General features: G+C 33.2%; 1 protein-coding gene across 1 annotated transcript; it reads right to left on the bottom strand.

Moving 5' to 3' along the window:
* Positions 1-282: 282 nt before the first annotated feature.
* LOC104242830 (transcription factor HHO5-like) lies at positions 283-4084 on the bottom strand. The gene is made up of 5 exons (XM_009797933.2): positions 3806-4084; positions 3495-3727; positions 3034-3388; positions 1105-1181; positions 283-1014 (listed from the first exon to the last, which is right to left on the bottom strand). Exons 1-5 carry the CDS (start codon positions 4017-4019, stop codon positions 763-765), a joined length of 1131 nt encoding a protein of 376 aa, XP_009796235.1. The 5' UTR covers positions 4020-4084; the 3' UTR covers positions 283-762.
* Positions 4085-11488: the final 7404 nt, after the last annotated feature.

Consider the following 11488-nt stretch of genomic DNA (forward strand, 5'->3'; position numbering starts at 1 on the left):
ATACAACGAATACACTACTGTAATAACTAAATAGTAGCTATAGGAAGTAATTATGTATATGGTAGCTATAGAAAGTTAATAGCGACTAAACAATACTTGTTTCTGAAAATTTGTCTTTATAAAATGGACTCATATTTTTTCCCCTGAAAGAACACTCTAGTAATTCATTAAAAACATAAACACTCTAGTAATTCATTAAAACATAATATATCTAAAGATCGCACAACATCATTTACAACGCAACTAAGAAATATAATTTCCCAAGAATCACTTGTACTAACGAAACAGAAAACTTAGATGAATTAAGAGCAACGCAGAACTAAAAGTCTGAGGAATAAATACACAGTACGAAGACAACCTAATCTAAAATAGAAAACATGTGCCAAATATCTTCACAAGAAACATTCACATTGCACTGCTACGACAAACATTGACTGTCCAAATTATAAATATGAACAAAGTAATTGGACAGAATTAATAAATGAAGCATTTTGAACAGTATATAAAACTTAATATAGTTTGTAAATTGATAATTCCTCTCTAGTTTCACCGGACCCTACCAGCTGTATTAGTATCAGACTATCCAAATCATGATGTAAAAAAGAAAAAAATCAAAGATGTTTAAAGTTAAACCTGATTTAACAAGAGGCATGTTAAAATCAGCAGATATCTATTTCCTATTTTCCTTTTTTTTTAAAAGAAGTCAGCCATTCTCAGTTATTTGTTATGTTTTGTAGCTGCAAAATTTATGGCTACATGATGTTAAACATGAGCTTCAATGCTCTTTGGAATTTGTCCATTCCAAGTATAACTTTCTGATTTATTATCCTCTTCTTCCATTGTTTCTCCTTCATTTATAGACACACCTTTAGCTGAAGCTGAACCAGTAAAATGAAGAGGGCCTTCAGGCGAACCAGATTGTGTAGCATTTGTCTTTGAAGACTCCCCTATTTCATCCATTGTAGACCATGAACAACCCGATACTGGGACTCGTCGGACATGAAGTCTATACTTCTGCAAATCAGAGAAAAGGATGAGAGTTATTTGTTGAAAGAGCACAATAGGAGATGAATTAATTTGACTTATATTAAGAGAAAAGAGTACCTGTAAATGGCTTTTCACTTCGTCATTGGTTAGGCCATCCACTTGCATGATCTCTCTTATCTGTTTTGGTGTAGCCACTGCAGGAAAGAACTTCAAAATTAATTTTAATGTTTTGGTTGGAGATAAAAGTATATCACATAATAATCATACCAGATGAAAGAAATGATAATGAAATAGCATCTTGGTGAGCGGTGACATTATATTAAAAGATTGACAATAATGATTAATTGCTGATTGCAGCGACTAAAACAAAATAAGAGTTCTAATATTTATAAAAGAAATGACTTTTGTTGTAACGAGAGCCATTTTTTTCTTCTCTTTTTGATGAGAATTACATCAAATATTTGAGCAATTTAACATAACTAAATATTGAAATGTGATTTCATTACAAAAAAACGAGTCCATGACTCAAATGGTCATTCAACTATCCCAAATTATCTCCTAAAGTCACTTTTCTTTTGTTTGTAACAACAAAGTCACTGAACTATGCTTATTGCACTCAGAAGGTCACTCAACTAGATTTTTCAAAATTTGGATTGTCAAAAACCTATTTTACCCTCTAAATTATAAATATTTATCTTTTTTTTTTAATATTATGATTTTTCCTTTTAATTTACATTATGGACTTACCTACAGAATAAATAAATAAATAAATATTATTTATAAACTAAAAAAATAAAAAGTATTTAAGCATATGTAATGCTGGAATAACAAAATAATGAGCATAGTAAAAATATTAATTAAAATAATTTGTTAGTAATAATAATTTTAGTATTAATAATAAAAATTTAAAAATTTATTTACATAATTCAGAATGAAAGAAAATAAAGGTTGTAAAATATATATTACATGATAATTATTTGAATAAAGGTATTATAAAAATAATTATTTGAATAAAGGTATTTTTATAATATACATTATATATTCTTGAAATATATATATATTCCATGCACGACTTAACATAGTCCCCCTATACATATTATATTATAGCATATTTTACCCTATACAGATAGTCCACCTGCTTTCCGGTGACATAATTTTATGTCGTCGGAAAGTTGGTAGAAACGTAATAATATAATTGAGCATAATTTTCAAGAATATATAATGTATATTATAAAAATATCTTTATTTAAACAATTATTTTTATATTACGTGTATGGAATATATATTTTACAACCTTTATTTTTTTCATTCTGAATTGTGTAAATGAATTTTTAAATTTTTGTTGTTAATACTAAAAAGTTTAAAAAAAATAAAAAGAAGATAAATGTTTATAATTTAGAGGGTAAAATAAGTATTTGACAATCCAAAATTTAAAAATTTTAGTTGAATGACCTTTTGAGTGCAATAAACATATTTAGTAACTTTGTTATTAAAAACGAAAGAAAAATAATTTTAGGAGATAATTTGGGATTGTTGAGTGACCATTTGAGTAATTGACTCCAAAAAATCATATATCGAGAAACATTTGCTACCATAACAAGTATAACAACCACACTTAGCACGAATATCACCTTTAGGAAAAATCAAGATCTACCCTTTACCTAATATCAACATTATTTTCACTTTAATTGTGGATGCACAAAATCAACTTGCATTTGACTTCTTTTTCTTCTTTCAAAATCTACCTTTCCAGATTGAATTGTTTGATTATCAGGTAAGTTTTCCATTACCCTTTCCTAGTATAAAAGAGGAAAAAAAAAACAAAGAAAACAAAGATAAATGTATGGAATAGATAAGGCTAACATCAAATTGAGAATAAAAAGTGGATTGAAAAAAATGATGTAGTTGATTTCTTTCTATCTGTTTAAGTTTTGATTGACAGAATTACTGAGTAGTTGTGCTGCTGGTGAAATAATTAATATGCGCGCAAACCACAGAAACACAATTGTCATAAGAAAATGAAAATAAAAAAGGAAGTGTTGTAACCTTGGGGACCTCCAAGTTGATGAAGAGCATCAACAAATCTACGATGCAATTCTGGAGACCAGCAACGCCTCTGTTTCCTCTGCTGTGATTTTTCCTGTAAAAAATTACTACTACACCCATTTGATCTGCCGCCGCCGTTCTCTCTTTTCACACTCGCATCAACTGGATTTGGACCCTTTTCTCTCTCATCCACAGTCATACATAGGGATAAATCATTGACGGGTAAACCTTTTTTTACATCTTTCACCGATCGGACAGAATTTTCTTCAAATGACATAAATGCCCCTCTGTCATTCTTCAATTTATATATTCCTAACTGGTATTCATTCTCTCTCTCAGTCCCTTCTACACCACTCTGATTTATCAACAATTTAAACACACAAACAAAATGTCAAAAATTCCAGTCTTAAAATTTTTTTAGAATCAGATTCTTAATTATTCTGGTAAAAAAAAAAACTTACAGATTTTAGGTGTAAAAATTGTCCCTGCTTTCCAAGATCAATGCTTTCATAGTGAACTGGGGTGCTCCACAGCTGAGCAGAGCTCATCCAGTTTTTCTTATCACTTATGTCATTTGACTTTTTTATCCTTCCACTTTCATCAGAATTACCCTTCAATGGGATGAATTCCGCCATAACAGGCCCTTTATTTTTTCCCTTATACTGCAAAGCTTCCTCCTTTAATCTCTCAATAGCTGCCAGAAAAAAATTTAAACCAAAAATAATTAAAGGGGATGCAGAAAAATTGAATTAAATGGAAAAAAGAAACTGACCATCCTTTAGGAGAACCATGCAAAGGGGCAATTCACGTTTGAAAGCTTCAATCTTTTTGAGTTCTTCTTCTAAAGAAACAACAAAGTGATTGAGCTTTGTTAATTTCTTAGATGTATCATCTATGGCAGAAACTTCTGTTAAAACATCTGAAATGATTTTCGGCACGTAAACACAGTTCAAATTCAAATTCAGTTCTTTAGAACTTGAACCCATATTTTTTTTCTGTCAGATATTTGTTCCTCTATTTTTTTCTCACATTGCCTAGAGAAAAAATGAATGAATAGAAGAGACTGAAGAAGTCTGATATTTATATAGCACAGTTACACTTTTCAACGATAACGAGGGCAAAAGTGGAAAATATGATTCTAAAAGCTTGAAAGATTCCATAGTTTTTTTCACATTCGGGTCGTCGCATATTTGAGTTAACTCGGAAATACGGTTAGTCATACATAACGAGTTTTAGCTAAAGGAATCTTTTGACTCTGTACGGAGAAAATGGAATTAAATTAATGTTACTTATTTTTAATAAGAAATTTTACTTTTCAAGATTCTGCGTTTTGAGGCAGTCGGCTACGTTTTCTTGACTTTAATTCCATACTTTGATAAGAACGGAATGGGAATATTTAATTGAATGGACAAAATTGGCCTTGTTATATGACTTTTTTCAACATCTTACAGATTAATGTGATCAGATTCTCTGTTTTTGCTTTAATTGCAAAATCAGTTTCAAGTAAAGGTTCACAAGATATAGCCAAAAACAGAACAGTTTTGATTCTACCTCTACTTCTTTAATTTTCCTCTTTTGAGTCCTTAAACTTCTATTATCTCTTGGCCATGTTTGGTGAGTGTTTGAATATCAAAATTCTTATAAATTTTTTGTTATGGTGATATTGACATCTCAATAATTTGTTTATTTTAAGTTTCTAACACGTACTATATCATATGACAACTTAGCAGCTAGAGGCTACAATTCAAAATATGGTGTCAAAAACTTTAAATCTTTAATATATGACCACTAGTACCTTCTTAATTTTACCGTAATCTCTAATTAATTATGCCGGAAAAAAGGTTTATTGAGTAGAATTTGTTAGAAAAATTCAGCAAGGTGATTACTCCTGATTAAATGCGAGCAATCTAAGATAGTTTATGATCTATGATTGCCAAAGAGACTCATTATTTTTCTTTCTTTTATTAACTTTTGATTTGAGGGATTAATGTTGATTGCGGAAAATCGAAGCAAAATGTATGGAATACTGCTAGGATTTGATAAGAGATTGAGAAAGAAGAGAGAATCCTTTTATTAATATTATCAGATGAGTCTCTTACAAGAATAGGAAACTAAAACAATAAAATGAAAATTAGACTGAAGGAAAAATTTGGGCTTTCAGCCCATATACAAATAAATATATAGGGTCAATTAGTGAAAGTGGGCCTTAATCTGGACTCCTTTCAATAACTCCAACACTCTCCTTCAAGTTGGAGGGTGGGAAGACCCCCAACTTGAGCAAAATCCCATGATGAGCAGCACCTAGCACCTGGAAGAGGCTTAGTGAAGAGGTCAGCTAACTGAGTAGAAGAAGAAGTGTGTACCAAATGAATCAAACCCTCAGCAAGCTTGGTCCGAACCAGATGACAATCCAACTCTATATGTTTGGTTCTTTCATGAAAAACTAGGTTTCGAGCAATGTGTATTGCAGCTTGACTGTCACAAAATAAAGGGATGGAGAAAGAACAAGGAAGGCCCAAGTCAGCAAGCAATTTAGACAACCAGGTTAGCTCAGCCACTTCTTTACTCATGGCTCGATATTCAACTTCAGCAGAGGACATGCTAACAATGGGTTGTTTCTTGGACTTCCAAACTACAAGGCTACCACCCAATAAGACACAATAATCAGAGACAAAACGCCTAGTGTCAGGGGCAAGCAGCCCAGTCACTATCACAGAAAGCAGAAACAGACAAGCCTGGAGAGACATTGAAGAAGATACCATGTTTAGAAGTACTCTTCAAGTACCTTAATAGATGCAGGCCAACAGACATGTGAGGAAGGCAAGGAGACTGCATAAATTGACTGAGTTGTTGGACTGCATAGCTGATGTCAGGCCTCGTGTGAGTTAGAAAATTCAGCTTACCAATCAAAGATCTGTACAGTTCAGGCTTGGGCAAAGGATCACCTTCATTGGCCTTAAGCTTCACATTCAGATCAAGAGGACACAAAAAGGAAGAAACGTCTGAACAATGAAACTTAGACAACATATCAGCAATGAACTTTTTTTATGTAGGAGGACCCCAGTAGAAGAATATAGAACCTCAATCCCCAAGAAATAGCTAAGAGACCCCAGATTCTTGGTCCAAAACTGTTAATTAAGGAAGGATTTTAAAGTTGAAATCTCATTAGAATCAGTCCCCAGTCAAAAATATGTCATCCACATACACAACTAAAACAACAAAAGAATCACCAGAACCCCTTGTGAAGATGGAGTAATCATTCAGAAAAGATGTATAGCCTCTAGAAGATAGGGATTAAGATAATTTGGCATACCATTGTCTGGATTCCTGTCTTAAACCATAAAGAGACTTCTGAAGCTTGCAAACCAGCTGCCTAGAATCAGAAGTGAGAGGAACAGAATAATCAGGAGGAAACTTCATATAAACCTCCTCATCAGAGTCCTCATGCAGAAAAGCATTATTGACATCAAGCTAAAACAAGGGCCAATGTTTTTTGATAGCAACAACAACCAGAGTCTTGATAGTGGACATTTTCACAACTAGGGAAAATGTCTCATAAAAGTCAATCACTTCTATCTGTGGGTCACTCCTAATTACTAACCGAGCCTTATATCTTTCAATAGCACCATCAGCTCTATATTTGACCTTGTAGACCCATTTGAACCTTATAGGCTTCTTCCCCAAAGGCAAATCAACAACTACGCAAGTCCAGTTAGCTTCAAGAGCCTCAAATTCATTCTTCATTGCCTCTTGCCATTCAAGAATGGAGGCAGTTTGAGAGAATGTATAGGGTTCAAACACAAGAGGCGCAACTAGTAGAACTAATGTTGGAAAAAGAAGTGGAGCATGAAGAAAGAAGTGTGCAAACATAATCGTTCAAATATCCTAGATGGTTGTGAGGTCAAGAAGACTGCCTCACAGGAACCTCAGGAACAAGAGGAAGAGGAAGGACAACAGGTATAGCAGGAGAGGAAGAAGAGGCAATGGGTAAATCAGGAGAAGAAAAGGAGAAACAGATAGTGATGGAGGAACAGGAGAAACAAGAGAAAAAGATAAAGTAGGGGGGGCAACAAAATCATCAGGAACATGAGGAGGGAGAATACATATGCATGTGTAGAAGGAGAAGAAGAAGAAGAATGAAGGGCAAAGGGAAAGACATACTCATGGAAGACAACATCACTAGAGACAAAACAAAATTTAAAAGTGAGATTATATAATTTGTAGCCTTTTTTAGCAAAGGTATAACCAAAGAAAATACAGGGAACAGACCTTGACTCAAATTTGTCTCTATGAAATTTAGGAACAGCGGCATAACACAAGCAACCAAAAGTTCTTAGGTGAGTATATGAAGGAGCCTTACCATATGGTATCTCAAAAGGACTCTTGTTATGTAACAAGGAAGAAGAAAATCTATTTATTAGGTAGGTAGCAGTAAGAGTGAAATCACCCCAAAAGGAAATAGGTAAAGAAGACTGAAAAAGCAATGCCCTTGCAGTTTCAAGGAGATGCCTATGCTTCTTTTCTACAATACCATTTTGTTGAGATGTGTGTGGGCAAGAAATTTGATGAATAATACCTTTGTCTGAAAAAAATATAGAACCAGTAGAACTAGAGCCCAGCTCTAGGGCATTGTCACTCCTCATAGTTTTGATTGAGGTATTAAAGTGAGTCTCAACCATAGCAATAAAACTTTTGAGCATATCAAAAGCATTACTCTTAGCCCCCAAAAGGTAAGTCCAAGTAGCTCTAGAGTAGTCATCTACAATAGTTAGGAAGTATCTTGCACCAGTAGTAGTGGAAGAATGGTAGGGTCCCTAGGTATCAATGTGAATGAGTTGAAATGATGCAGTAGAATAAGTAGTACTACCAAGAAAAAGGAGTCTGGTTTGTCTAGCTAAGGGGAATATAGACTTGTGACCAAGTCTAAAATGCCAAATCACATCTATTTTATTCAAATTTGCATGAGCAGAATTACAATGGGGAATAGTGGAAGGGATAACATCAGACTCATGCTTATTAACATTATAAGAACCACTAACATCAGAAATGGAACTAGCAGGATAAGCAACTAAAGAACTAGAAACACATTAAGAAGAAGAAGTAAGAGGAGGAATCTCCGGTTTGTATAAACCATAGTCCAATCTACCAAACACCAGAGGCTTCTTCAATGAAGGGCCCTGTAAATAACACAAAGTGCTAGAGAATTGAGCTATGCCATCAAACTGTGAAACTAAATGGTAAACAGATATGAGATTGTATTGGAAGGTAGGGACATAAAGCACATTGTGCAAGGTAAATCTAGAAAATAAAGTTAAAGAACCACAATTGGTGACTTTAACCTTATAACCATTAGGTAAAGAAACAAGACAGGAAATAAAAAGAGGTTGCATATTAAAAAGAAGTGACTTCTAAGAAGTCATATGATCAGAAGCCCCAGAATCTATAATACAAATAGAACTGTCTACTTGTGAAAACTAACAGGGTTTAAGTAAAATACTATGTATGGCTTCTCTACCTGCAAAGTGAGCAGAACCCATAAGAGACTGAGAAGAATCGGGATTGAGATGAGAATGTTGGAGAAGATGCATCAGTTGAACATACTGGTGCTGAGTGATCCCAGGAATCCCAGAAGTATGTTCAGAAGGAATAACCTAAGTTGGAGAGTTGTCTAACCCAGAAGGCACTGATTGTGAACCAGAAGAATCAGCTACTACATTAGTTGGAGCCTTGTAAGAATCACCACCATTGGTGAACTTGAAATTTTATGGAAAACCATGAAGCTTGAAACACTTCTCAATGCTATGTCCAGGTTTCTTGCAATAATTGCAAGTGACTACAGATTTATGAGAATCAAAGGCTACCTTGGCAGGGTATGATTGTTTGAAAACCCTAGCATGGAAGGAAGCAGAGTCTGAAGAGAATTGAGAAGTTGCAGACACTTGTCTTTATTTCTTATTACTTAGGAGAATACTGTAAACAATATCCTTGGAGGGAAGGGGCTTTATCATGAGAATATTACTCCTGACTTGGACATAGACTTCATTGAGACCCATAAGAAACTAATGCATTTGTTGTTCTTCTTCAAACTTAGCATTCCCACCACAAGTACATCTATTTGGAGAGTTCACATTGATTGAAGCCAACTCATCCCAGAGGTGCTTAATCTTGTTGAAGTAAGAGGCTATATCTAGTGCACCTTGTGAAACATGCGCTAACTCCTTTTTTAACTCAAAGACCCTAGCCCCATCAGTTTACCCATATCTAGCTTCTAATTCCCTCTAGATATCTTTTGCAAACTCAGAATAGAAAACAGTCTGGTGAATCTCTCTAGTGACAGAATTAGCAAGCCATGCAACAACCAGATCATTGCATCGTTGCCATTGACGAAGTAAAGGAGAACCCTCAGGTGGCTTTTCATAAGTGCCATGGATGAAATCAAGTTTGTTCCTCACAGATAAAGAAACTAATATTGATATACGCCAACTTCCATTGGATGACTCATCAAAACGAACAGTAACTAGAGAAGATCCCAATAAATCTGATGGATGGACATATAAAGGATAGCAAGGGTGTGCGTAGTCATCAGGATGAAAAGGAAGATGTGTACTTGCAACAGTTTGGTTTAAGTTGTCACCATTAGGTGGAGATGGAGTAGTAGATGTAATAGTCATGATTTAACGAAAGAAACAGCAGCAGTAAATCAAATCTATCACAATCAACAGAGAGAAACTATGCATAAACGAACCAGAAAATAATTGTACTGATCCTCGTCGCAACCGGAGGGTACGACTTTCAAAAGAAGAGAGTCGTGAAGTAAAATACCAGTTTCACCAATAGGAAACCCTCGGTCCACGAGAAACTTGTAAAAACACCAAATTTAACAGCAAATCACCAGAAGAAACACGAAATGATTATCCTCAATGAGATTGCGCAGAAAATACGCCAAAAAAAATTAGAATTTTTCGGATCTGACGAACCGTGCAAGAAAATTACAATTCCGGTGAAATTGAATAGGGTTAACATCGGAGGATAGAGCAAATCTCACTCCATGTTATCCCTCGCTCTGATACCATGTTGATTGCAGAAAATCGAAGTAAAATGTATGGAATTCTTCTAGAGTTTGATAAGAGATTGAGAGAGAAGAGAGAAACATTTTATTAATATTATCGGATGAATCTCTCATCTATTACAAGAATAGGAAACTAAAACTATAAAATAAAAATTAGACTTAAGGAAAAATGTAGGCTTTCAGCCCATATACAAATAAATATAATGGGCCAATTAGTAAAAGTTGGCCTTAATCTGGACTCCTTTCAATAACTCCAACAATTAAAGGTGATTTAGTTCCTTCTTGAAAATGTATTTTCCTCTTTAATTTGCATTACAAAATTTAGGAACGTCTTCTTTTTAAATATTTTTAATTAAAATACACATTTGAAAATTGAGGAATATTTTTTAAAACTTTCAACAAAATTTAGTTCCTTCTTAGAAAATGCCAAATTCATGTAATTCCATGTAGGAAGTTAACAACCTTAGCTTCATTTGTTAAGTTTTTATTGTGAATTTGCTTCTAAATTTGAAAACTAATTTATCTTCTTATGTATAATTTTGTCTTACTTGAACTTCAATTTTACAAGATTATTGTATCCTTTCAAAAAGCAAATAATTTTTTTTCTTCAGAAATGTGATATGAAACTTTCATTAGTTATCTTCTTCGAATGTATAATAATTAATATGAAATACACGTATAATTTATGTGCTAAGACTAGTTATCTAGTAATATATATGAGCGCTTTCAAAATATAAAAAAGTTTGTGCAAATGAAAAAATAAGTTTATGTAATCCAAGTTTTTTTTAACTATAATTTTACTGAAAATAAGAAAAGAAATTAACGCAAAATTGTAGTAACCTTATTGAGGTTTAAGCATATATAGAAAATTCTATATGTACAAGCAAAATATAATTGAGTGTAATGAAATAATAATAATAATAATAATAAATAAAAATATGAATCGCGGCAGAAGTACGATCATGTGTATATGTTATGTGTGTGTTCTATACATATTAATTTCTCGGCACATGTATTGCACGTGTATATCAAGTTATTCAATACAATATTTTCTTTAACAACATATAATACTGTTAAAATATATTTTTAATTATTACTAGAACTATTAAACTAGGAAAAAGTTTAGCGCAAATGAAAAAATAAAGCCAAATATTATCCAGCAATAATTGCGTCAGCATGAGAACATGCTCATCTCAGCTTCCCAGAACAGTCAACTTTTTAGATTTACTGCTCTCAGGATTCTAATACTGATAGTAATCTATTTTTTCTATATATGTAATATTTTTTAAATGCGCTATATTTCTTTTGATGTGGTGCGATTCAAAGTACGAGAATCAAACAACTTAATTTTTATTGTGTTTCAATGAGTCTTTAAATCTTCTAAAT

The sequence above is a fragment of the Nicotiana sylvestris genome, chromosome 2 (assembly GCF_000393655.2).
Source record: "Nicotiana sylvestris chromosome 2, ASM39365v2, whole genome shotgun sequence".
Lineage (NCBI taxonomy): Eukaryota > Viridiplantae > Streptophyta > Magnoliopsida > Solanales > Solanaceae > Nicotiana > Nicotiana sylvestris.

Coding starts and splice junctions, on each gene's coding strand:
- LOC104242830 (XM_009797933.2), bottom strand. CDS start 4,019: ATGGGTTCAAGTTCTAAAGAACTGAATTTGAATTTGAACTGTGTTTAC. Junction 3,728..3,805: donor CATGGTTCTCCTAAAGGATG/GTCAGTTTCTTT, acceptor TTTTTCTGGCAG/CTATTGAGAGATTAAAGGAG. Junction 1,182..3,033: donor TCAACTTGGAGGTCCCCAAG/GTTACAACACTT, acceptor TCTTTCCTGCAG/TGGCTACACCAAAACAGATA.